The sequence below is a fragment of the Bicyclus anynana genome, chromosome 8, assembly GCF_947172395.1.
Source record: "Bicyclus anynana chromosome 8, ilBicAnyn1.1, whole genome shotgun sequence".
Classification (NCBI taxonomy): domain Eukaryota; kingdom Metazoa; phylum Arthropoda; class Insecta; order Lepidoptera; family Nymphalidae; genus Bicyclus; species Bicyclus anynana.
This window is the reverse complement of record NC_069090.1, coordinates 2,471,412-2,498,296: the sequence shown is the minus strand read 5'-3', so window position 1 is coordinate 2,498,296 and position 26,885 is coordinate 2,471,412. Positions and strand designations below refer to the sequence as shown.

General features: G+C 40.0%; 2 protein-coding genes across 3 annotated transcripts; one reads left to right on the top strand and one right to left on the bottom strand.

Annotated features, from left to right (window-relative positions):
- Positions 1-1,517: 1,517 nt before the first annotated feature.
- Positions 1,518-19,246, top strand: LOC112045117 (WAS/WASL-interacting protein family member 1). 2 transcript variants are annotated; one of them, XM_024081198.2, is made up of 15 exons: positions 1,518-1,675; positions 2,971-3,111; positions 3,645-3,731; positions 4,233-4,301; positions 5,179-5,298; positions 7,170-7,247; positions 7,877-7,942; positions 8,919-9,023; positions 13,630-13,710; positions 14,847-14,942; positions 16,075-16,146; positions 16,710-16,811; positions 16,937-16,990; positions 17,719-17,811; positions 18,763-19,246. In XM_024081198.2, the coding sequence occupies exons 1-15, from the start codon at positions 1,585-1,587 to the stop codon at positions 18,834-18,836; spliced, it is 1,329 nt and encodes a 442-aa protein (XP_023936966.1). In that variant the 5' UTR covers positions 1,518-1,584; the 3' UTR covers positions 18,837-19,246. The 2 variants fall into 2 exon arrangements, with proteins under 2 accessions (XP_023936966.1, XP_023936967.1); XM_024081199.2 differs by lacking the exon at positions 4,233-4,301.
- Positions 19,232-25,562, bottom strand: LOC112045118 (arginine-hydroxylase NDUFAF5, mitochondrial). The gene is made up of 6 exons (XM_024081200.2): positions 25,096-25,562; positions 24,236-24,387; positions 22,704-22,811; positions 22,180-22,325; positions 21,324-21,507; positions 19,232-19,454 (listed from the first exon to the last, which is right to left on the bottom strand). The coding sequence occupies exons 1-6, from the start codon at positions 25,400-25,402 to the stop codon at positions 19,257-19,259; spliced, it is 1,095 nt and encodes a 364-aa protein (XP_023936968.1). The 5' UTR covers positions 25,403-25,562; the 3' UTR covers positions 19,232-19,256.
- Between the last annotated feature and the right edge of the window lie 1,323 nt (positions 25,563-26,885).

The following is a 26,885-nucleotide window of genomic DNA, read 5'->3' as shown; positions in this document are numbered from 1 at the left end:
AAAAAAATCTAGGTACGTATTTGAAATCTGTTATGAGCAATATGTACGATGAATTGAATATTAAACAACTTATTTTATTGGCATGCACAAAAACAATTAATATAGTAAAATACAGATCACTGTACAAGGAAATCATCAAAATCGGTTCAGTCGATTTATCAAAAAAAAGTTAGGAAATGCCTAGCATAAAAAAATAGCAATACTGATCAACAGAGAAAAGAAAATATTTTAACCTTGACAACATTGTCACAACGGTTAGCTTTTATCTTACGAATAATGTAGAGTCCAGTGGTTAGCCTATGCGGCTTTCATTCATTAAGGTCCTGGGGTCGAGTCTGGGTCAGACAAAATTTTTGAGTTTTTTTTTTTCAAGAAATTTTCAATCACAGCTTGGGTTTAGAAAGTCTATGGTGTTACATCCTTCGGAAGGCACGTTAAGCTGTTAGTCCTATCAATAACTTCTGATAGTGATTGTTTATATCAATTATTTTTAACCTAAGCCCATTCCAATTTCCAACCTGCATTGGAGACGCATGGCGTAAGCTCCAAAACCCCTCTCCTATAAGAAAAAACGTAGATACGTAATAGCCCAGTGGGTATGACCTCTGCCTCCGATTCCGGAGGGTGTGGGTTCGAATCCGGTCCGGGGCACGCACCTCCAACTTTTCTGTTGTGTGCATTTTAAGAAATTAAATATGTCTAATGTCTCAAACGGTAAAGTAAAACATCGTAACCTGCACACCAGAGAATTTTCCTAATTCTCTGCGTGTGTGAAGTCTGCGAATCCGCATTGGCACAGCGTGGTGGACTATTGGCCTAACCCCTCTCTTTCTGAGAGACTCGAGCTCAGCAGTGTGCCGAATATGGGTTGAAATTGAATGATAAGAAAAAGCTTGGGCGTGCACTGGTTCAATAATGGTCTGATGATCATGATTTAAAACAATCATTCAGACAATAACAATTATATTTGTTGGAACAACCAGTAGGTAATCAGGAAAATAAAGTTATCCTTTAGTTCGCTATTGTTTACGTCATACATTATTCACTGGTGTAGTGACACTGTACGATTGTGTGCAAAATTGGGACAGACACATTATTTTTTGATAAATAATCCTAATCAATACACAAAAACAAAATCGCAGTATCTGCTTGTGATTTCAAAACAACTGTACATTCTGAAGTGCTTATAGTTATTTGAGACAATTATCTTGGAAATCCATGGATTCACCGTGCGGGTGCTGGTTCCATCGCGTGGTAGAGAGAAAAACTCCGAGCAGAGTCCCGGACTTGTGAACAACGGACGTAGGGTTAAGGAATTCCTTGACAACCGATTAACACTCCCCTTCTCCGCTCGTGTTGTAAGTTGTTCTCCCTACCTATTATTTATACGCTAAATTAAAAAGTAATCTTTAGAACTGCGGGACCAAAATTTAATGGCATTATGCTGTAATGGGGAAATAAAAAAGAATATACCTTATTAACATAAATATTTGTCACCCTACAGATTTAAAAATCCATATTGCATTATTTACAGTGAAATAATATGGGATAGTCAACGGAAGATGTGATTTTAGTATATATTATATGTTTATTGTCATTATTAACAATTCTGATATGGGTCCTAGTGTATTTGTTGTGTATTCAGTGATAATACTCAGTGCATTAGCTACATCGGGTAAGTGATTTAATATTTTTATTGAAAATAATAAACAGGGTGTTCTAAATTAAAATCTGATATTACAGTCAAACATTAGTTTGCAACCCACCTAAAGCTGAGGCAAAAAATCCAATAGGTACTTCGAGTACTAGAACTAAACCTTCGAAAAATCAAATTTTATGAGTTGCATCGAAACTATCTGGCAACTGACAATGACATGTTTTCTCATATTAGCCCCAAATAGAGATATTTAAAAGTACAGCCCAAAATTAAAAATGTTGACAAAGTCGTAAAATAACATCTACAAAAGTATTTTTTAGGGTACCTCCACTACACATAAAATGGAGTTTTTTTTTTTGTTTATCTCATAGTGTGGGGGTGTGTTAGATAGGTCTTTATAAAATATTGTGGATCTGGAAACACTTTATTAGGAATCCGTTTGTAAAATATTAACGTTTGAAGTGCTATTTATTATCACATTTTATTACAATCAAATGTGTGGGTCCCTTCTACCAGCTAAACGTTAATTCACGGAAGTAGGATATATTATAAAACTACAAGGAAAACTATAACAGCTATGTAGCAATACCTAGTAAATAATCGACCTACTTAAAAAACAAAATTAGAAATTGAAAATTGCATACTAATTCCGTTGTTAATTAAAAAGAAACAGTTGTCAAACAAAAAATTGGGTTTCCTTCCCTACATGTACCAGTGTTTTCTTCTCGTCTATCCCATACAGTGTGATAGTGATGGTGTCGGTATTTTTGCAATAAAAGGGTTTAAAGTGCTCATTTAATCTACGGAACCCTACATACACTGCGTGTGGCGCGACACGCACATGGCCAGTTTTTTATTTATTTCCGACCTTCAAGGCAAGAGTAAATAGGCATTTTTAAGGCAAGCGCGTCCATCGCAGACCTCATCATTGCTTTCGTTCAGGCATGATTGTAGTTAAGCGCAAACCTATAGACTATAGTAATAATAGAGTCGCTCTGTCGATTAGATATAAGTTACTATACAGGGTGCTCGGGAGTTTTTTCCATAACTCTAGGGTTATATTCTTTAAGGAAAATTAATTAAAAATGTCTGAGGAACATAACTAAAATTAATATTTTCGGACTAAAAAATATATCTTTTTATATCGATATTAAATACATGGATCGTTATTTAAAAAAAAATTAACTAAGAACTTCGGCTCCTATAATTGGATTCGTAAACCTTTAAGTTATGGGAAATACTCAACACTGTATAAAAAAATTAATACTTGAAATTTTTATTACACATTAATTTATGTTTGTTGTTCCTTACAGATAATAATGATCAAACATATCAGGGAGCTAACCCTTCAGTAGCGACGTCAGAAACACAACCTCAGACAAACTCAACAAAGAAAGCACCAACAGAAACAAAACAAGCTGATGCAGAAACAACGCCACCAATAATACCTCAAAGTAAAATTTGGTTTGATTAAAAAATATTTCAATAATTGAATGAATTAATTATTTTTAATCTATAAATGAATGAATGATTGTTTATTTACAAAAATAAATTACAAAATGTCCATAACCATTAAAATTTTGAATGTCATAATAACTTTTGTTGATATTATCATATTATTACATTATAATACTAGTAGACGCCGCGCGGTTTCACTCGCGTGGTTCCCGTTCCCGTAGGAATACGGGGATAAAATATAGCCTTCCTCGAGAAGTGGGCTATCTAACACAAAAAGAATTTTTCAAATCGGACCAGAAGTTCCTGAGATTAGCGCGTTCAATCAAACAAACAAACAAACTCTTTAGATATATAATATTAGTGTAGATTGAACAGGCTAATTCCCTAATTTGACGTATGTTGTACTGTCGCAGCTCTCGATCTACTATTTTTAAGGTTTAAATATACCACCATGCCAATTTTGATAAATAAGGTGTCATTGGAAATTCTTAAGGATTAAGGAATAAAGTTCACACGTTTTCTTCTGCAGATGTTTGGATTTACGTCGCGATCGGCGCAAGCGTACTGGTCTTACTACTCTGCCAAACGCTGTGCTTCTGTCTGTACTTGCGGAAAAGTAAGTATTTACCCGACTATAGTCTATTCATTTTTGTTTTATATGGAATAAGCTCACGCCATCAGGTGAGATCGTGATCGAATCTCACCTGATGGTAAGTGTAGATGTGACCTAAGGTGGTAAAAACGTATACATTTTTACGCTTTTTTAACGTCCGTTAAAAAACTTTCGTGCGAATGAGGCCTTAGAATAGATACCTATGTTCAATAGTAAAAAATTTACTGTGACAGATGCTGCATTTGATTTAAAACTATTCTAAAAAATTTTTCATTATCACTGCTGGATATAGGCCTCTTTCATGGACTTCCAAACACCACGGTTTCGAGTCGCCAGAATACAGCAGCACCCTTGATGTCGTTGGTCCTAGCAACGTCCATCGGCTCTTCGAACTATGTTTCCTGCCCATTGCAAAAATATAAACAAAATTGCCTCCTCTCAAACTATAGGTTGTTAAGAATGTAATAAAGAAATGTCGAGTTACTGAGCAATATTTTGTTCTAGTGCGACTAAAGTCTGCAAATCCGACACATTGCAACATCAATAACAATATGGCGCATTCAGAAAACACGAGTAAGTGCTATATTTTTATCTATTTCTATTTATATAATCATCATCATCATATCAGCCGATGGACGTCCACTGCAGGACATAGGCCTTTTGTAGGGACTTCCAAACATCAGGATACTGAGCCGCCTGCATCCAGCGAATCCCTGCTACTCGCTTGATGTCGTCAGTCCACCAACACTGCGCTTACTAGTGCGGGGTCGCCATTCCAGCACTTCAAGACCCCAACGTCTATCGGCTCTTCGAACTATGTGCCCCGCCCATTGCCACTTTAGCTTCGCACCTCGTTGAGCTATGTCGGTGACTTTGGTTCTTCTGCTTACCTCCTCATTTCTGATTCGATCACGCAGAGATACTCCTAAAATAGCTCGTTCCATCGTCCGCTGTGTGACTCTGAGCCTTTTTATGAGGCCCACAGTTAGCATCAAGTCTCGGAACCTATATAATATATGTATTTTAATTATCAGCCGATTTTAACGAACCACTATAGAGCCACGCCTCCCTCCTTATAGAAGAGGGAATATGGCATAGAATCTCCAAGATCCGAAATTGTTTAACAATGTTTACGTTTCTTATATGAACATACTCGTATCTGGAACCTACTGGACCTGTATTAAAAGAAGTTTACCTCCAAGTCCAAGTCCAAGTCCTCCAGTTAGTTAAACTTCCAACTTTTCAGTTATGTGCATTTTAATAATTTAAACATCACGTGTCTCAAACGGTGAGGAAAACACATCGTGAGGAAACCTGCATACCAGATTATTTTCTTAATTCTCCGCGTGTTGACCAGCGTGGTGGACTAAGGCCTAGCCCCTCTCATTCTGACAGGAGACTCGAGCTCACCAGTGAGCTGAATATAGGTTGATAGTGATGTTGCTTTTAGATCCATACCAGCCCGCGCCTAGCCGGCTGAACACAATCACAGCAAAGCCTGGAGAACAAAACCACACGTCTTCCTTATACGAGTACGAGTGTGTCAAAGACGTTACCAACAGACCTGAAAGTAAGTATACGTGCCTGCCATACTCGACGAGTAGCATTGGGAAGTAGCAAGGAAAATAGGCAGACACGTAGTGTGCAATAGTACGAGATCCGGCATAATAAATATATACCCTCATCTGTTATTTATTTGAGACAAACTTTCAGCCATATAATATTAGTGTGATAATAAATAAATGAAATTATTCACATTGCCATGTTGCAAATAGGTTGCCTATATTGCGGCCGGATAGTATTAACTGATTAATTTTTTATCAAGTTTATTTAATCTACTTCCCTCATTGGTTAATTAAAATGTACACTAGTTAAAATAATATACTCTACATAATTGAAAACTTAAATGTTGCCTGCTTTGCTGCTTCCACACTGCAACTGTGGTCAGTGGCGTAACTAGGTAACCAAGGGCCCTGGTGCAAATAAAAAAAAATGCGTGCATACAAAGTACACATGTCAGAAGTAAAACTTCTTTGGCGAACTAATTTATAAATCTTGTTTATATTTATACAAATCTAAAACTTTAGATTTCCGAGACTAAGAGGAAGGGAAAAAGGAAGATAGGTTAGGAATTTCATTGTCATTAAAATATAAAAAGTGTTGAAAATTAATGTAAATTATAAATTTATTTATTTCAATTTATTTCTTTAATATTTACATTGCGCGATTTCTCTCTCTCGTTCAATCTTTCTCACTATAGCTCTCTCCCACCTCTCACTCCATAGCACCGTGCGTGATACGACGTTCGCTCTTTCTCACTTTTTCTTTCAATCTTTCTCACTTGCTTGCTCCCTACTCTCACTCCACGGCTAGTTGCTTTATGCTACGTCCGCCCTGCCCTGTCTCTCTCAATCGGTCTCGATCGCTCTCTCTCTCTTTTTCGACACTTCCGTTGCATGCCGGCGTGACGTTACATCTGTAAAAATTTTAATCTCATGCGCCTAAAGAAGTTTCACTTCAAAAATTATGCCCCACTAACCTAAACTGATTAAGTTTTATAAATAAAAATATTAAATACATACAAATGCTAAGCTACTTTATCATCAACTCCTTTACGTTTTCGAAATATTCTAATTTCAGTTCTTATGCAATTTTATGGTAAGGATTCGAGGGCCCCCGTAGCTTGAGGTTATCCCCTAGCCCCTGAGTAGCTACTTTTTATTTCGGAAAAATCCATGGTTCCCGCGGGATTTGTGAACAACTGAATTCCACGCGGACGAAGTCGCGGGCGTCAGCTAGTCACTAATAAATAACAGATGAGTTTCAGAGAGAGATAAATTCTAATGCGGGTTAGACACGTAATGCATATGCGAGTCATAGGACACGATATAGAGTTGTTTCAGACTGGCGTTTTATACGCGCGTATGAGCTCGTTTTTGGAAGCGCATATAGGCGCGTATAGGCGCGCCTTTTGGCACACGCTCAACTCGTACGAGCGTTGACACGCTTCTAAGCTCTCAGTCGACGCTGACGGCAAATAGTAATGTTTCTTCGTCTATGTTGATACTGACACGACACCACCGGTTCGAGCGAACACGCCAAAATATGTCTGGGGCCTTAGCCAAGTGGCACGTCGTTTCTCTTTCTACAAACCGTAACGCTTCCAAAACAAGATGTATGCGAATGACAGATCTGAGAACTTTTGACACGAGTCGGTTTTTTGAAGCGCATATGCTGAAAGGACCGTATATGCGAAAAAAATACGCTAGTCAGAAATCAATGTTATTGCGCGAGCTTTTAGCTCTCTAATGGAACTTTAGGTAAAATTCTTTCTTAATAAATTAGTCCAGCACTTTCAGAACCTATTCAATGCAAACATAACCTCATAACCTTTACCTCTTTATAGTATTATATTTCTTAATATTAGTTTTTTTTTTTTAGAAAAACCGGAACCTCCTCCTACTTCTACGCTACCGAAGAGACAACGTCCTCCTTTGCCGCTGCCTAATGATATACAAGGTAAAATAATAACAGCTTTCACCGACAAAATTGTTTACAAAAAACCTAAAACCCAAAAGTTGGAAACTTTTTACATAGTAGGTTAAGTTACTGTCATATTTATTTTAAGCGAGCATTTTTATTTCTTTTGTCAAAAATCTTTAGACTTACTTTGGGCCCCCAACTAATTGATACGGGGCTCCTCGAAAGCACGCTACGCCACTGTTTAAAGTAGGAGCAGTTTCATAAACTGAAGACAGGCTTTTGATCCATGGTCATATAGTTACTCTAACTTCAAGTGATATAAAGTTGAATGCCAAAAAAAAATACTGTATGCGAGCAATTTTCAGCCGCGTACATAATTAGTTAGGTACTTACTACCAGACTTAAGTTTAGGTGGAATTCTGTTTTTCACAAATCTCGCAAAAACCATAGATTTTTTCGGGATAAAAGGTAGCGTATATGTTAATCCCGGATATTAACTATCTTCGTTTTAAATTTCAGCCAAATCGGTTCAATACAGCAGCGTTAAAAATTAGCAAATATCCAAATATACATCCAAACAAACATCCATAAAAAACTTCTGCGTTTATAATATTGGTAGGATTAGATAAATGATCGATAAAATAATATTTATGTATTCTTTTTAGGACACAAATCCTCAACTTTGACCGCATCTGCAACTCAACAGATGCTGCTACAGCGAGGAAAACAAGGTTAACTTTTTAACTAGCAGACTGTCCGCGGTTTTACCCGCGTAGTTCCTGTTCCTGTGGGAATACGGAGATAGTAGTCATTATACCTATAGTACAGCCCAATACCCTCAAATAATGTGGCTTTTTTATTCTTATTACAATTTAGCCATTGACTACAATCTCACCTGATGGTAATTGATGATGCAATCTACGATGGAAGCGGGCTAACTTGTTAGGAGTAGAATGAAAATCCACACCTCTCTGTGTTTCTACACGACATCGTACCGGAACGCTAAATCTCTTGACGGTACGTCTTTACCAGCCAGCCTTGGACCAATCAAGAAAACTTCAATCAGCCCAGGCGGGGATCGAACCCAGGACCTCCGTCTTGTAAATCCAGCGCGCATACTGTGCCACGGAGGCTTTCCATTGGTGAAATAATTTTCATAATCGGTTCAGTAGATCCAGAGATTACCTCATAAACTTTTTATAATATTAGTTTATTGTATAGGCTTTAGCAAAGGACTATGCTGGGACTTCACGTATTTTTTCACAAATGCATATTCCGGCATAAAAAATAGCCTAATATATGTTGCTCCATAATCTCCTCTATCTCCCAGTGATACTCCTATCAAATTCAGTTCAGCCCTTCCAAAGATTAGCACAGACATTCAGACTGGCAGACAGACAAAATATTTTTAATAAAGATTTTTTTGAACTTTATTAAAAATTATTTTATTTTTAAAACTAGTTGACGCCGATCGGTTTCACCCGCATGGTTCCCGTTCCCGTAGAAATACAGGGATATTATGTAGCCTATAGCCTTCCTCGATAAATAGACTATCTAACACTGAAAGAATTTTTCAAATCGCACCAGTAGTTCCTGAGATTAGCGCATTCAAACAAACAAACAAACAAACAAACTCTTCAGCTTTATAATATTGAACTAAATCTTATTATTCTTCTATTTTACTTATATATATGATGAAATTTCCAGTATCAACAGTACCAAACAATCCGCCATTACCCTTCCACCCGCTTCCTCCGATGCCGTCACGAAGTCCGCAGACCAGACGTCTGCCCACTCCAGTGCGTACACCAGGTGGGTAAGCCAGCATTATGATTAACTTCTTTAGGGCCAGACCTACCTTCTTGGAACTTAGACTACAGCTGTGCTTGCCTGTCTGTCGGTGTTCTACAGGATTTATTTTGGAGAGTGCGCTCAGGAACTTTTCGATCTAGTTCCCTCGTCACCTTTTTACCATAGAACTGCCAGGCATCGCAGAGGTCTGCATCCACACGTAGTTGATGTTCCCTGGACACGTACGAAGCGTTTCGGTTCTTCTACAATAATAATAATAATAATAATAATGGCAATACAATAATAATAATAATAATAAAAATACGGCGCATGAAATGGACATGCGACATGAATAAAAATGTCATGCGCGCGTACTACAGGGCTACAGGGGGAGAAACCGGACGGACTGGCTACCGAGCAGCAATGTACCGCGAGTTCTTGCTGCTTGAGCCGCACTTAACTGTCACGGAACAGAACCTAGCAGATCGAGCTCGGTTTATTCAGCGTTCTAACATCTTCAACGCGACCGAGCTCGAACGATTACGACGTGAGGCTGTTCCCGAAGTGCTAACCTCTTCTGCAGAGCAAATCGTCTCACCGGCGGCGCCTGTCCGCGAAGAGACTGAACCTATGTCCCAAGATTTGCATGCAGAGGAGGAGGACACTGAGGGAACCGTCTCCCTTGATTTAGAGCGGATGAGAAGGATCCTAGAAGAGACGATTGCTGAAATCCGTAATGCTCCTCTAGAGAATCGTCCGCGGCTCTCCCGTATTGCGCTAAATATAGCGACGCGGGATGTCATTGAGGCTGTCAACAAAATGCTGCCCCAACATCTGGCGGGCAGCACTGGTCTGGATGATACGGCTTCTATCCTTTTCGGGGCAGCCCTAACCGTCCACCGTTTCATTGGTATCAAAACCAAGGAATCTGGACGCCCGGGGCGTTCTGTTAATAACATCAGAGCAGAACCAGCCTGGAAGAGAAGGATAGAACGCCGTATCACCCTTGCCAGAGGCCTCATTGGCAGACTGCTATGCTTCAGGTTGGGCAATAGAAGGCCAAGGATTGTGCGCTCCGTCAGAATAGCCTTTAACGGGCTCGGGGTTAGGCTGGATCAGCCGGACATAACCCTAAAACTGACGGAGCGCATCGACGACCTGAAGCAGAAAATCGCTGCATGGGGGAACCGCATACGACGATACTCGGAAAGAGTTGAGCGATTTCAGCAAAATCGTCTTTTCTCGAGTGATCAGAAAAGGTTCTACAACAGATTGGAGTGTCCTGCAGTCAGTTCTACCTCTCCACAGCCGAATCCGGCTGACCTTATCGCTTTTTGGCGAAACATATGGTCAAGAGAGGTAGAGCACGATGAGGGTCCTTGGATTTCGGCGATAGAGGAGACATGTGCCGCAATCAGGCCGATGAACCCAGTCGCCATCTCTATGGAGGATGTAGTTGGTGCAGTAAGGCGGGCCGCGAACTGGAAAAGTCCGGGGCCCGACGGACTGCATCACTACTGGCTGAAGGCGTTCTCGACTTGCCATGTCACCTTGGCTCGCCAATTACAAGAGGCTCTCGAGCAAGGGACACTCCCGAACCTTTTCACCACCGGGATCACTCATTTAGCTCCAAAGACCACCGACACCGTAGATCCCTCAAAATACCGCCCCATCACGTGTCTTACTACCATCTATAAGACACTGACATCCGTTCTGAGCTCTAAGATAACTCGTCATGTAGACGATAATAACATCATGTCTGGGGCTCAGAACGGATGTCGGGGTGGTAGTCGTGGTACCAAGGAGCTCCTTCTCATCGACTCCGTCGCGGGCCAATTGGTCAAGCGCAACCGCCGGAATTTTGCCGCAGCCTGGATTGACTATAAAAAGGCATTCGACTCGGTGCCTCATTCGTGGCTCTTGAGGGTCCTTGAGCTGTACAAAATCGATTGTACAGTTCAAGACTTCCTCCGGTCATGTATGGGGCAATGGAGCACGATCCTTTGTCTCCATGGCGAGCGGTTGGCGGCTGCCGATGACCGGATTAGGATACGCCGGGGTATCTTCCAGGGTGACTGTCTGAGTCCACTATGGTTTTGCTTGGCCTTGAATCCTCTCAGTACATTACTAGAGGGTTCGGGAACAGGCTTTCAGTTTCGGAGAGGAGGGACAAAAGTACCTCACCTTCTCTACATGGACGACCTCAAACTGCTAGCGCCCAATGCTACCCGACTGCAGGAATTACTGAATCTCACCACAAGATTCAGTAATTCCATCAGAATGGAGCTGGGACTAGACAAGTGTGCGGTCTTGCATGTGGAGAGGGGTCAGGTCACTCATACGGTCGGGATCAATCCTGACCTGCTTAACATCAAGACCCTTTCTGAAACTGAATCTTACCGGTATCTGGGCATGTCACAATCTATAGGGGTGCAAGAGGCGGACATGAAACAGTCAGTTTGCGAGGGTTTTTATCGACGTCTGACAAAGATCTGTAAAAGTTATTTGTCGGGCGCCAATAAGATTCGAGCTTATAACGGCTGGGTCATGCCTGTTCTCATGTACACCTTTGGCGTGCTCAGATGGACTCAGACCGAATTAGACGTCCTGGATAGAAGGGTCCGCACGACTATGACTCTCTATCGTATGCATCACCCAAAATCGTCTGTCATGAGATTGTATGTCCCCCGAAAGTGTGGTGGTCGAGGTCTACTTAGCGCCAAGACCATGCACAATCGGGAGATATGCAGCCTCAGGACCTACTTCGAGACGAAAAGGGAGTCCCCGATGCATACAGAAGTCATAGCATGTGATAAAGGACTCACCCCGCTATCCTTGGCCAACAGCGAATGGCAAAAACCAGTGGTACAGAGCATCTCTGACCGGGAGACCGTATGGAAGGGGAAGGAGCTGCACGGACGCTTTTTTTAAGGCTCTTCATGAGCCCCATGTCAGTAAAAAAGCGTCTGTGCAGTGGCTGCGCTTCGGTGACCTCTTTGGGGAAACCGAAGGGTTTGTCTTTGCGATACAAGATCAGGTGGTAAAGACGCGGAACTACCGAAAGTACATTCTGAAGGATGGCACTCACGACATCTGTCGAGCCTGTCGCCATCCCGGCGAGTCACTCAGACATGTCCTTTCGGGTTGTTCAGCTCTTGCCAACACTGAGTATCTGCACAGACACAACCAAGCAGCCAAAATCCTTCACCAAGAGCTTGCTCTGACGTACGGTCTCCTGGACCAGAGGTTGCCTTATTACAAGTACACACCGGTGCCAGTGCTTGAACGCGACGGAGTCCGGCTCTATTGGGACCGGTCCATTATCACGGACAGGACTATTCTTGCGAATAAGCCTGACATCGTGGTGTTGGACCGGGCACAGTCGAGGGTGTTTTTAGTGGACATCACAATTCCATATGACGAGAACCTTGTGAGAGCTGAGACAGAGAAAAAACGTAAATATCTAGATCTGGCTCACGAGGTTACCGCCATGTGGCATGTGGAGTCCACTGAAATCATCCCCATCGTTATATCTGCCAACGGTTTGATCCCAGTCAGCCTCGCTCACCATCTGAGGCGGCTGGGGTTCCGTGGCAGTTCGCTCGCAGGCAAGATGCAAAAAGCGGTCTTGCTGGACTCGGCTAGGATAGTCCGCCGGTTTCTCCACCTGTCGCCCTGACCCCCGGCCGTTTGGTCTCCCTGCCGGGGTGAATCCTCCGCCCGGTGCATATATGTATTTATGTAATATATATTTAAGTTTATTTATTTTGTGTATTTAAGTAAGTTTATTTATTTTCCCTTTGGCTTTTATATATATTTATTTTGTACCGGGCGTGAGAGTAGAATGCATGTATAATAATAATAATAAAATCCTTTATTCAGCTAAAAAAAAAACAAATTAAAAAAAAAAACAAGAAGTAATTACAAACTAATACTAACAGAGCTTACAAACTACTTAATACCTACTTAAATTACAAAGTTCCTCTGTCTGTACTTAGTATAATAATATAATAAAGAAATTCAGCTGAAAGGGGCGCTGCCTCAGCTCGATACTACAGTTGAGAGCTGTAGTGCTGATTTTCAGGCATGACCCCAGGGTGAGCTCACGGACCGATCGGACATACTTTTGCGGCGTCGCTAACAATAATTATAAAATAATAAAATTATATAAAATAATCTTCGTTCCTGATCCGCACTGCGAAATTATGGAATGCCCTTCCAGCTTCCGTTTTCCCTACCACCTACAACATGGGCATATTCAAGTCAAGAGTGAATAGGCATCTTCTAGGCAAGCGCGTTCCACCATAGGCTGCATCATCGCTTACTATCAAGCATGATTGCTGCCAAGCGCTAGCCTATATAATGTAAAAAAAAAAAACAAAGCTTAGTAACTTCGTTCGTAACACTCTCGATGTTCGGCACGGCCCGGGGGTCGTGAAGCGATGAATGAAAAACCGACAACTGATGCACGTAACTTCCCCGCACGATTTCACACCCGCGCAGTCTTTCCCCCTGTAGCCCGCATATCAGTGAGTGTTATCAACGAACTTACAAATATGCAAAAAATGCGTTTAGAAGATAAAAACTGTTTTACGTGGGTTTAAATTTTACATTCATAATTTTTCAGTATTGAAAAAACGGGAGTCCATAAGAAACGATAGATCCTACAAAATCTATGAATCACTGCCAGATCTCAGGGAGACTAGAAGTAAGTATTTTGCTTGAGCATCGGAGTGGCGGTCGACCATCACTCCATCATAAATGCACGTGTAATTATTTGAGGTAACCTACGATGAAAAAAATTCTGATAGAACTTAGCAGCGTATCAGCAGTATCAATGCCGGGGCCCCTGTGCTACAGAGGCCCCTTAAGTGTCAAAGTTAAAATTAGTAAAATTTAACCCCCAATCTCACTTAATTTGGTGTTTTCCGAAGATGAAACTTAAAAAAAAACTGATAAAAAGATTTGCCGCTCGTCTATTGGGCCCCTATCTAACTTTGATACAGGGCCCATCCAAGACAAGCTACGCCACTGCTCAAAAGTTTAAGATATAGATCGCTTCAAACTTAGAGTCCTCCTCGTAGTATAACGGCCTCCGTGGCGCAGTGGTATGCGCGGTGGATTTATAAAACGGAGGTCCTGGGTTCGATCCCCAGCTGGGCAGATTGAGATTTTCTTAATTGGTCCAGGTCTGGCTGGTGGCAGGCTTCGGCCGTGGCTAGTTACCACCCTACCGGCAAAGACGTACCGCCAAGTGATTTAGCGTTCCGGTACGATGCCGTGTAGAAACCAAAAGGGGTGTGGATTTTCATCCTCCTCCTAACAAGTTAGCCCGCTTCCATCTTAGACTGCATCATCACTTACCATCAGGTGAGATTGTAGTCAAGGGCTAACTTGTAAAGAATAAAAAAAAAGAAAAAAAAAGTCCGCTCTGAACACTGTCAAGATCTGTATTTAACAATTTGCAAATAAAGAATTATGAATTATAAAAGATTCGTATAAAATATCATTGAGGCGAAGGTATATTGTTGCGCAGTAAACAAAATCATATCCCAGACGGGTTAATAAATTCTGCGCAGCTAAGCATTTTGCAATATCAGAGCAGACTCAAAGTTATAGCTTGGAAAATTCGTTCGTAACGCTCCTGATGGTCCGCGCGGGCCGGGAGGGGGGTGGTGATGCCCCGCGTGCACGTCTTCACACCCACGCAGTCCTTCCCCCCGTCACCCGCATATTATGGTCAGAGTGTCTTCGAACTTGCCAAGTAATAGGCGCATACTTTACCTTGTTACTTGTTGTAACTACGAGGGATTTTCTTAGTTTTATATACTTTTTCCTCCACAGTTAACCCAAAACCCCCACCCGGCCATCTTCCAATGATGTTCACCCCGCCGACCCCGGTCATCAGTCAGTCAGTGAACAGGGGGAGAATACTACATGGTATGTGACCTTAGTATATTATCTAATATATAAAATTCTCGTGTCTCGGTGTTCGACATTGAACTCCTCCGAAACGGCTCGAACGATTTTGATGAAATTTTTTGTGCATATTTAGTAGGTCTGAGAATCGGCCAACATCTATTTTTCAAACCCCTAAATGTTAAGGGTAGTCCACCCCTAAATTTTATTTTTTATTTTTTAGGCAAAATTTTTTGTTTTTATTTTTTTATGACACAGCATACAAAAATACATACAACCCTAAATTTTCACCCCTCTACGATCAACCCTTATATTTTATTTGTTAATTAAAAACTATACATACAAATGATTTGTATAAAGTTATTGTTAAGTTGGTAAGTTATTGTATAAAGTTCATATTAATAATAATTAGAAAACAGGGTAGGGGTAGGGTAGGGGTAGGGTAGGGGTAGGGTAGGGGTAGGGTAGGGGTAGGGTAGGGGTAGGGTAGGGGTAGGGTAGGGTAGGGGTAGGGTTGGGGTAGGGTAGGGTAGGAGTAGGGTAGGGGTAGGGTAGGGGTAGGGTAGGGGTAGGGTAGGGGTAGGGTAGGGGTAGGGTAGGGGTAGAGTAGGGGTAGGGTAGGGGTAGGGTAGGGGTAGGGTAGGGGTAGGGTAGGGGTAGGGTAGGGGTAGGGGTAGGGTAGGGGTAGGGTAGGGGTAGGGTAGGAGTAGGGTAGGGGTAGGGTAGCGGTAGATGAAAGTTTACATCGAGTTTCACGCGGACGAAGTCGCGGGCATCCGCTAGTATTTATATATATTTGTATTTTTTTTCTCTTTCATCATCACTTACCATCAGGTGAGTTTGTAATCAATAGCTGACGTGTAGAGAATAAAAAGAAAAGACCAAAGTGCGGAAACTCGGGTATGAGCACTAGGATATTCATTATCATCATCATCATCATATCAGCCAATGGACGACCACTGCAGGACATAGGCCTTTTGTAGGACCTAGGATATTAGTGAAACAGAATTAGATATAACAATGCAGTGTTCCTACTGAAATTGAGATTATTCATCTACCCTCAATCTTTTTTTTTCTGGTTCTGTATGACCATGAACATATGCTGATGATGTTAACGATGATGCTTCGTTCTAATGATGCCTTTATGTTCTAGATAGAGACACTGCGTCACCGACCCTGCCATCCAAACCTCGCATGCCGCTACCACAAGAATTAAACCGATATGGTAAGATACCTACTTATTACCTAACAAAATAACACCGGCTAACTTAGTACTCTCGACTTACTAGTTAGATTAAATTAGTACTCTCGACACTTTCTGTAAGGGATCGAAAATTGTAGAAAAGCTTGGTCTTTGTTCTAAAGGACAATCAGACAAATTCTGAATTAAAGGTTCTTATTATTATTATTAAACCCTTATATTGCACAAAAATGGTACATGGTAGAGACGGGTAAAGATTCATCTTCGCTTTAGGTACATGTAGGGAAGGAACCCCAAAAGCATTTTTTTTAATTTTCTTTTTACCACTTTACCCACGTAGGTATACTCTACTACCATACCAGACCTCAGCCCATTAAAAAAATGAAATTCCGAGTCGACCGGTGCTGAGATTCGAACGACGAAAAACGATGTAGTCGCTCAAACCTGTATTGGAGGATAAATTTTCCATTTTTTACAATTTGTATAGAGCCTACCCTAGTTAAAAACCTTTTGCACGCCGCTGACCGAGATACATAGTGCTATAGCAGAAAAAATGCCAACTAGACTTTGTTTGTCCTTTGTTACAGAGCACCGCAAACATTCAATCACTTCCTCATCTTCATGGAACATTTCATCCGCGGTGTCACCAAGTGCTCCGTCTAGTGTAAACAGGCCTAAGATATCTAATGGTGAGTTTTGTGATTTACCTAAAAAAAGATTTAGTTTAATTTCAGATCTCTTGATTAATGACGAAATTAGTTATTTAGCGGCTACCATTTAATTTTTTTTCAAAGCACTAATTTATATTTTACAGAAAATCAATCCGTTTCAAACGAATTAATGGAAAAATTAAAGAGGAGAGCAAACTGTAAGTACTATTTTATTTATTTAGCAGTGGATTAGCTTAGTCATATATAATTGAAGTACTTACAGTACAATGGCAATTTTGGCTGGTAGGAGGCTTCGGCCGTGGCTAGTTACCACCCTTCCGACAAAGACGTACCGCCAAGCGATTTGTTAGACTGCATCATCACTTACAGATAAAATAAGGAATCAGTATATAAGAGGAAGTCTGAAGGTGGCGCCAGTGACAGGAAAATTGAGTAGAAGGTTAGCTTGGTATGGGCATGTAATGCGTAGGGAGGAAAGTCATATTACTAGAAAAATGTTGAATGTACAAGTGGAAGGATATAAGAGGAGAGGAAGGCCAAAGAAGAGATGGTTGGATTGTGTGAAAGAGGACATGTGTCTAAAAGGAGTGGATGATGAGTTGACGAGTAATAGAGACGAATGGAAAAGATTGACATATTTTTCCGACCCCACTTAAGTGGGATAAGGATAAGGAGACTATGATGATCATCACTTACCATCAGGTGAGATTGTGGTCAAGGGCTAACTTGTAAAGAATAAAAAGAGCATATGTATAGCTTGGCAAGATCGTTCGTAACACTCTCGATAGTCAACGCGGGCCGGGGGGCGTGTAGCGATGAATTAAAAACCCACCCGCGCAGTCTTTCCCCCCATCGCCCGCATATCATGAGAGTGTCATCAACGAACTTGAAAATTTATAGCTACATAACTTTTTCTCTTTTACAGTAAATTCGCAAATCGCCAACACTGCTACCAGATCGCCAGCGCTACATAAACCACCGATTCTGCCGCCACCAAAACTGATTCCAAAACCAAAATGTAATGTTTTTATAAGTACCCACCTTATTGACTATATACGATTGTTTCCTATATCTGTCTAAGTGTCTATACTTAATATAATCTAACTGGATAATATGGAACTGGAAAATAAATGGTTACTGACATGGTAGAAAGGAAATAACCGCGGGGCCATACCCCGATGCATTGGTCTGAGCAGATTTGCACCGCACCTTATATCACTACATTGTTTCCATCTCCAGGGGTGTAATTCCTCTATGTTATACTCGTCGATGTAATATTCGCCTATAACAAGTTATATTAGAATTTGATCTTTAGGTATTTCTATGAAATACCAAAAATAAAGGAGCCATGGAAATGAGTGATGTCACATTGCTGTAACTTTACAGAATGCAGGGGCAGGTAACCTTAGACATAGTACATAATAGATAAGGTCAAAGATGGAGATGGCCTTCATAAATGAATAGACACGAGTATGATTATTAAAGGCGCCAAGTAACTTTGATCATTCTGAAATCCACATCCAGTTTTTATATCAGGACTAGACCAGCCAGCAGGAAAGAGGCGTTTTGTAGAGTAAACGGAATAGACGTTTCACGTAAAACCTGTCCGTCCCGGAGAGAGAAAAGTTTATAGACAAATGGAAAGCATCCATGACATACCCTTAAAAACGAAGTGTACTAACATGAAATTACAGCGTCATTTTGTCGCAATTATAAGTAACTAGCAAATTCCTGTGTATATACGGGGGATGGTGAAAGAATTTTTAAAATTGGTCCAGTAATCTCGTAGCCTATTCGTAATAAACAAACGAAAAAAAATAGTCATAGTTAGTTTCAAATATAGTGTTCAAAAAAGGGTATAATATTATAGTTTTTATAACGTCAAAATCGTATTCGAGTATATTCTCTCTATCGATTTTTCTGTCTACGTTGTCCAATTTTTTAATCCAACATTTCCGTTTTTTGTCAGATATGGACGAATCATCCGATGACGACGAATGGACGATGGAGGAAATCCAACCAGTTAATTTGTATAACGTGTGACTGTAACAATACTCGTAAATATATACATACATACAAAGATTTTATATCGATATGTCACTAGCGTGTCAAAACGAAGGCGAACAAAAGCGGCTAATTGTCTTAATTTAATTGAGTCGCATACGAAAGGTATTTAAACAAATGATACCTAAATACTGTATACGACGTCGAGTTGTGTGTACAGAGACTTTAAAAGCTATATACATAATTGTATAAAGAAATTAAAAACAGAAATTTGTAGCTAAATTCAGATCACTTTTTGCGGTGATTTTGTAGGCACGTAACATATCTATAGTATAAAATATCGTTGCGTACATCACATAACGTCTCGATATCGGAAGTCTCGTTGTTTTCGCATGTTCTTGTAGAAAAATATATAATTATGTAAAATAAAAGACTTTTATAGATTAGAACTCTGTCTATTTATTTTTTATCATCCTCAGTTAGTTCTATTTTCTTTGTATCTTTAATAATCTCATCTATTTTGTGCAAATCCTTCAACGACAGCTCGCCAGTGCCTCTCTCCATCGGCTTGGGTTGCGTCGGATCTGGTTTCCAGCCGAGGAAGTTTATAATCTGGAAAGTGGCTGGAACACCCCTGGTTTTGCGGTCTGGGATTTCCTGGAATTACAAAACATGATTGAAAGACATGTTCCTAAATGGGCCTATTATTTATAATTTACAAGCACTATCTTTTACAGATTATTGCTTAAAAAAACAATTTTTAGAAGTTTGGAACCAGCATCAATAAAACAAATATTTTTTTGTTTCGCTCCCTTGTCTACAAATTGAACATAGACAATACAGTAAAAGTGTTCAAAACAGCCAGTGAAAATAATTGAATTCATGCTGTCATGTTATATAGTCAAATGTCAATATGACACGAGTTAAAAAGAAACATTAAATTGTAGACAGAGAAGCATGAAACAAAACAATTCCATAATTTGCTTTAAAAGCGCTCTATACGAACGTGACTACGCAAAGATCACTGACAATCTGTCAGGGTGTGATTTACGAGCATGTTGCCATGATAAAAATTCTTAATTAATTTTGTCAGCTAATGAAAAATAAATATTTTATATGAGTAATTAAAAGAAATGCGTGTTTCAAAAAAAATATTTTAGGTTTTAAGCCTTATACTTTACGTTCTTTTAAGATAAAAATGATTTTTTAGGCTTACTTGACATATAGGCCCACCCTCCATACAAACTAAAACCTTTATATACTTTTTTTGGTAACCAATCATTCCATTGTTAGATTGACGAACAAATTCCAAACATGCCAATCACTTGTCTGTCATCGTAAATATTATTAGCTGATAAAAGTCCACTGCTGGACATCGTCATCTCCTTAATGATAATGACCAGCAGTGGACTTGGTTGTGTGTAGTATATATACAATATATTGTACGAATATATTTAACGGTGTTAAATACTTTCGATGTGTGAGTTTACCTTATCCCCCTCAAACAACGACAGACAATTTAGTTCGAGAATTTGGGTACGAAACAGATCCTATTATTATTGGTCCGAGTTTCAGTAGTATATAACACCTACCTTGCCATACATCTCGACACACACAGCAGTGGCAGCGAACAGCATAGACTAGTCGAGTGACACCAGGTGGTAATTCCTTTCCGTAGTCGGGTAAAGTATCTACCTTGTCATACACATAGTGACCCTGAGCCTTCTTGTGTGGCCCATACTCAGTGAATATATCGGAACTTTCTTCCAGTAGTCTAAATATATCATAAAACCATAGCTGTGCATTAACTCGGTAATCCGTTAATCGTTAATTAACGAAGTTAACATTTTGATTAACTTTTAAGTTAACTTTTAAAAATGTTAACGGACATGTTAACTTCCGTTAATATGCAGAAGTCCGTTTATCGTTAATCCAATAAAGTACCTACCCAGTAGTCAGCCTTGAGTAATTCGATTTGTTATACTTCTATTTTAAATATTAAACACTATACATAAAAACAATAAATATTTCTGAAAGGTTATTTATTTATTTTTTCATAAAAATCAACAAACTACTACATTTCGGTTAAAATAATAGATAAAATCAACAAAAAACAAATGATGGTGTTCATCTTCATTTATCTAATGGTGATCTTACACAATGATATAAAAATGCACTTTTACACAATCATATTAACGGATTAACGATTAACGTTAACTTGCGTTAATTCTTCCGAAATGAAACGCTTTAACGTTTAACGACGCTAACTTTTTTTGTAGCGGCTTAACGATTAACGTAGTTAACTATTTGATTAACGGTGCCCAGCTATGCATAAAACTCAAAGGTGTCAACGCACAGCCCAAACCACTGGACGGATCGGGCTGAAATTACCGAAGCGATTTGATCTTTCTCTGTATTATCACATAGGCTACTTTCCATCCCGCAAAAATCCGTGGTTCCCGCGGGATTTGTGAGAAACTGAATTCCGCACGAAGTCGCGGGCGTCCGCCAGTTGGGAACACCTACCTTGCCATACATCTCGTCGTACACAGCGGCGGCGGCGAAGAGCGAGGCGCGGTCGAGCCGCAGCGGGCGATTGAACGCCGCGTTGGCCTCGCCCAGCGCGCGCACGTCGCCTACCACATGCCACAGCGACGGGTACCAGATCGTCATCGTGTCCACGTCCACTGTCTGCAGGGTGAAGCCCGCCCTGTAATGGTAGTAATGGTAAATTAATCAACTAACCCAGTAAAAGTTCATTATGATATAAGTGCGGTAAGTTGAAAATTACAGCCGAGGCGATATTGCAGCTCGAGCCGAAGGCGAGAGCTATAGTAAGGATTATATAATGATTTATTTATTTTGCTATCATCTCATCTCTGCGTGCGTTTCACCCCGAAACCGGAGCATCCTCAGGAGATGTTGACTCTACAACATGCAATTGCAAAGTCAACATCTTTTGTTGTAGAGAAGTCGCGGGCGTCCACATCCACATAGTCATTATACATATAATCATGATGAACATCCGCAAAGTAACGCCTGCTTCTATCCATTACTATAGTAAGGAAGCAGAGGTTGTAATCATCAAAGCACGTACGTCATACGACGTTTTATAACACAATTGGAAAATTACTATTTACAGGTCCTCATAAAAACTATGCACACCATTGCTAAAGCTTGTTAGCCTGCTTTGGAACTGCATTGGGAGTCAAAGCTCAAAATTCTCTCTTTTAAAAGGCCATGAAATCTGGCCCTATAGTGGACCAATCAAAAAGCAGATAATAACTGGAGGGTCTATGCTCTCTTCTTTTAGGAGGAAAAAAGGCCTTCCTCCTAAAAGAAGGGATACAGTGGGCCTTTTGAATAGGTAGATGCAACTCACGCATTAAGCAACCCCCCAATGTCCCGTATCCTGGTGAAGGGGGAGATGTGGGGATGTACTCCCCCCAGGCGCTCCGTCTCCGCCAGCTGCAGCGCCTGGCGGAGCTCCATGAGCGTGTCTCCACCGAACACGCACGCTACGAATACCTAAATGAAGAATATAGAATATAAGAAAAAAAAATTATTTGGACCGAAACATGGAGATGATAACTTTTGAATATATTGATTTTTATGAGACGAAATGTCACGATCTTGAGCCGCCTGCATCCAGCAAACCCCATCAAATTAATACATAAAAAACAAAGATTGTATTGTAAACTAAATAATGTTTACAAAATTTCAAAATCTATCAAAAACTGGACTATTTTTGTACCCAACTTTCAGTAATGGGTATTTGCTTAGCAAAGGGTAAAGACATGGCAGATTCTTTCCTTTTTTAAGTATTATATACTTAAAAAATACTATGAATCATGGCTTAAATTGTATGAAGAATACTAATAACTAATAATGTGATGAAAGACCTACCCCATCAGGTTTCAAGCATTTCATAACTCTGTCGAAGCAGCCTGGCAAATCATTGACCCAGTGCAGAGCCAACGAAGATACTAGCAAGTCCACACTATTTGCTGGGAACTGAAAATAAACATGAATTAAATATAAATACTAAAAGGATAAAATCTGCACCTTATCAGCCGATAGACGTCCACTGCTGGACATAGGCCTCTTGCATGAACCTCCAAGCACAACGATCTCGAGCCGCCAGCATCCAGCGGCTCCCTGCAACCCGCTTGATATCCTCGGTCCACCTAGTGGGGGGTCGCCCAACACTGCGCTTTCCGGTGCGGGGTCGCCATTCCAGCACCTTGGGACCCCAACGTCCATCGGCTCTCCGAACTATGTGGCCCGCCCATTGCCACTTCAGCTTCGCGACTCGCTGAGCTATGTCAGTGACTTTGGTTCGTCTGCGGATCTCCTCATTCCTGATTCGATCACGCAGAGAAACTCCAAGCATAGCTCGCTCCATCGCCCGCTGAGTGACTTTGAGCTTTCTAATAAGGCCCATAGTCAGCGACCAAGTCTCGGATCCGTATGTCATCACTGGCAACACGCACTGATCGAAGACTTTCGTCTTCAAGCACTGAGGAATTTCGGACGAAAAGATGTCGCGGAGTTTCCCGAACGCTGCCCAGCCGAGCTGGATTCGGCTATTCACCTCTTTCTCAAAATTGGACCTATCTAACTGGACTGTGTGTCCTAGGTATACATATTCGTCTACAATTTCGAGCACAGAGTCCACGACAATAACTGGGTGGAGCGGTACATGAGTATTAATCATGATCTTCGTCTTGCTCATGTTCAAAATCTGCACAGCTTTTCACAAATCCCACAGGATCCATGGATTATTCCAGGTCAAAAAGTAGCTTTTGGGATCCAGAGGTATGAAGGAGTTAAATTACATTACAAAAGTCTTAATACAATACATACAAACTGCTTTTTGCATCCACATTTTTTGTTTCGATTGACTCAACTGGAAAGTATTTGTGTATTGAGCATGGATGTTTTCCAATACACCCAGTATTTATACATTATATAAGTATTTATATGTAGTATATAAAGTAAATTATATTATAATATGATGAAATCCACTATTTTAGTACACAAAACACTAAATGCCTACTTTGGGGCTAAGTAATGTACTGTATGTTAGTGTTACACCCAACACAAGTAACACAAACTTTTGCCTTTGAAAAATTTGTATAATCAATGTAAATGTGAGTTTGTCTGTCAGTTGTCCTTTTAGCTCTAATTACCATATAATTATGCATAATCAACATCAAGAGAACCAAAAATAGCTCAATGAATCAATTTTTAAATGTTTATCAGGCATAAAACTCATGTAGAAAATCTATGTGAGAAACTAATTTTTTACAAATTAAAGTCACATTGTCAAATTACTTTATTTTAGTCTATAGTAGGTATAAGTGCTCAAAATACAAAACTAATAATTAATTTCTATAGTGTTTCTTTGATAAAAATGTTCTGAACTACTTACTCACTTCAAAATTCTCTTCATCAACTACAACCTTTTTAAACTTCACTCCGTCACCCACAATTGCTTTGTCTAAATGTGTCTGTGAGGAATCACATAGTGTAACACTCTCTACACTGTCAGGTAAGAAGTGGCGGGACACATAGCCTCTTCCAGCTCCTGAAATAATGGAGCAACATCATTAACCACCCACATTCATTGTTGATGGATACAAGTGAAACAACGGATGTATCAGTACAGACTGATTTAATAGAAGTTAACTCAGTCAGGGACGCAGCTCACACAAACATCTAAGCACACCTAATACTAATCTCCTGAATATATCTTTACGAAAATATAGAGGATACCTATTTAATTACGATGAATTAAACAGCTTGGATCGTGTTTGCTGTGATTGTGTATGAGGCAGTGACTGAGGTGGTGAAGTAGGCGCCTGAGACGACAATACAAGCAGTTTCTCTGCCTTGGATGATCTAGGCGATTCCTACGCCTGCGACTATCTAGGCTATTCCTCCGCCTGTGACTTTCCAGGCGATTCCTCCGCCTGCGACTATCTAGGCGATTCCTCCGCCTGCGACTGTAAGGCTCGCCTCGCCTATGAGAGGGTTTAGGCTGATAGTCCACTACACTGACCCAATGCAAATTGGCAGTCTTCACATACATTGAGAATTAAGAAAATGCCGACCAACGCCCTGCACACACACCCGCATAGTTCCTATTCCCTTGTGAATACGGGGATAAAATATAGCCTATGATACTCTTATATAACGAGGTTTTCCAGTGGTAAAATTATTTTCAAAATTGGTTCAATAGATTACTGTTACTCCCTACAGCAACTACTAAAATTAGACAATGAATTCCACTTACCCAATTCAACAGCATTGGTAAACAATCTTTTAATATCGAAAACTCGATCTGCGGTCCGCCAACCAACCTCTTCTTTTATGTACTCCGACAAATGGTAATCCTCACTTTGAGCTGCCCGTTCCTTCTGTAATATCTTCGCTTTTCTATCAAATATGTTCATGGTACGGTACACTGAACTGGCAGTCTTTTCCTTTGTAGCTTTCGTGCTCTGATTTCGCAGTATTACTCGGTTTATGTTATTTGAATAATCTGACATTCTTCTGTAGAGAAACTGTGGTATTGTGTTCACGTAATGTGTTTGCATCATTATTTTGAAACCAAATCTTAATTGACTATGATTTATATAGATAATTGTTTCTTTTATATATTATATTTTCAGGGTTTTTATCAACTTTATTTTCAAATACTCACTACTCAAGTTCAAATATCAGCTGAGAATGAAAAAAAATCACAACAAAGTTTAAATTTAAATTATATGACATTTGACATGAGATGTCAAATATTTTTTTGTTTAACTGGCCTTACGGCTTTGAGTTTTAGCCTTAGCCATTTTAAATAAAGGTTGGCCGGTGAAAGGTAATCGCAGATGGAGTCATCAGCGCTGGTGCCTTTATTACTTTTGTCAGTGGCGTCTTATAGCGGAAGATTTAAAAGAAATGGCATTTTTAAAAGAAATTAAATCTTTGAAATTAGTTACTCCTTTAAAAGAAAAAGCTTTGACCTAAAAATATAAAAATAAACTTTATGACAAAATAAAATACAAAACACTACTGTCATATTATTATTTTTATCCAATGATACATTATATTACCTACTTACCTTATATATTTTATTAACACTAAGTGGACACTGTTAAGATTCGCTTTGACTTATGTGCACTTCAGACCATAACTCTACTCTACACTACTCTACCCCTACCCTATCCCTACCCCACCCTACCCCTACCCTACCCCTACCCCTACCCTACCCCTACCCTACCCTACACCTACCCTACCCTACACCTATCCTACACCTACCCTACTCCTACCCTACCCTACACCTACCCTAGGGCAGTGTAGGGGGACACTTTTATTCATCTTTTAAACCTTCCCTATGCCTCCACGAACATTTCAATACCAAGATAAGATAAATCCATTCAGCCGTTCTCGAGTTTCAGCGAGACTAACGAACAGCAAATTCATTTATATATATAGATACATTATCTAATAGGACCATAAAATTATAACGAAATTGTCTGTCGTTTTTTTATTTGGGATGAGGCAAACTGACACATCGAAAATATTTAACACCAACAAATACACCTATCCTTGTTTCATCCTGGTTTTACTAAAAGACGCAATACAACTGATGCAGGTATTAAACCTTTAAAATATATTTATGAAGAAGAAAAATGAATAAGGAATATTCAAATGAAAAGAAGATTTATACACACGTCATACAAAACACGTACATAAGTTAGTTCTTTCTGCATAATGTCTCCAAAGAGTATAAAAATCTTTTGTAGGTTTGGGTGTACCTACTCTTCTATATCAAGATCCCCAAGTCTGTTACAGTACATTATGATATAAGTGTGGTAAGTTGAAAATTACAGCCAAGGTGATATTACAGATCGAGCCAAAAGCCTCTCGCTTTTGGCTCGAGCTGCAATATCTATAGTAAGGAAACAGAGGGTGTAATTATCAAAGCGCACGTATGTCATACGAAGTTTTATTACACATTTGCGAGGAAACACACTTTGAACACACTTTCTGAAAATTAATTTGCAGACAAATGCACCAATAACAGCCAGT

What these genes read in the sequence shown, in the direction of transcription:
- LOC112045118 (XM_024081200.2), bottom strand. Translation starts at nt 25,402, where the DNA reads ATGATGCAAACACATTACGTGAACACAATACCACAGTTTCTCTACAGA. An exon ending in TACCAATGCTGTTGAATTGG is followed by an intron (nt 24,388 to 25,095) that starts GTAAGTGGAATT and finishes CCATTATTTCAG; the next exon opens with GAGCTGGAAGAGGCTATGTG. An exon ending in ATTGGGGGGTTGCTTAATGC is followed by an intron (nt 21,508 to 22,179) that starts GTGAGTTGCATC and finishes CTACCATTACAG; the next exon opens with GGCGGGCTTCACCCTGCAGA.
- LOC112045117 (XM_024081198.2), top strand. Translation starts at nt 1,585, where the DNA reads ATGTTTATTGTCATTATTAACAATTCTGATATGGGTCCTAGTGTATTT. An exon ending in AGATCTCAGGGAGACTAGAA is followed by an intron (nt 13,711 to 14,846) that starts GTAAGTATTTTG and finishes TTTCCTCCACAG; the next exon opens with TTAACCCAAAACCCCCACCC. An exon ending in CAGGGGGAGAATACTACATG is followed by an intron (nt 14,943 to 16,074) that starts GTATGTGACCTT and finishes TTTATGTTCTAG; the next exon opens with ATAGAGACACTGCGTCACCG.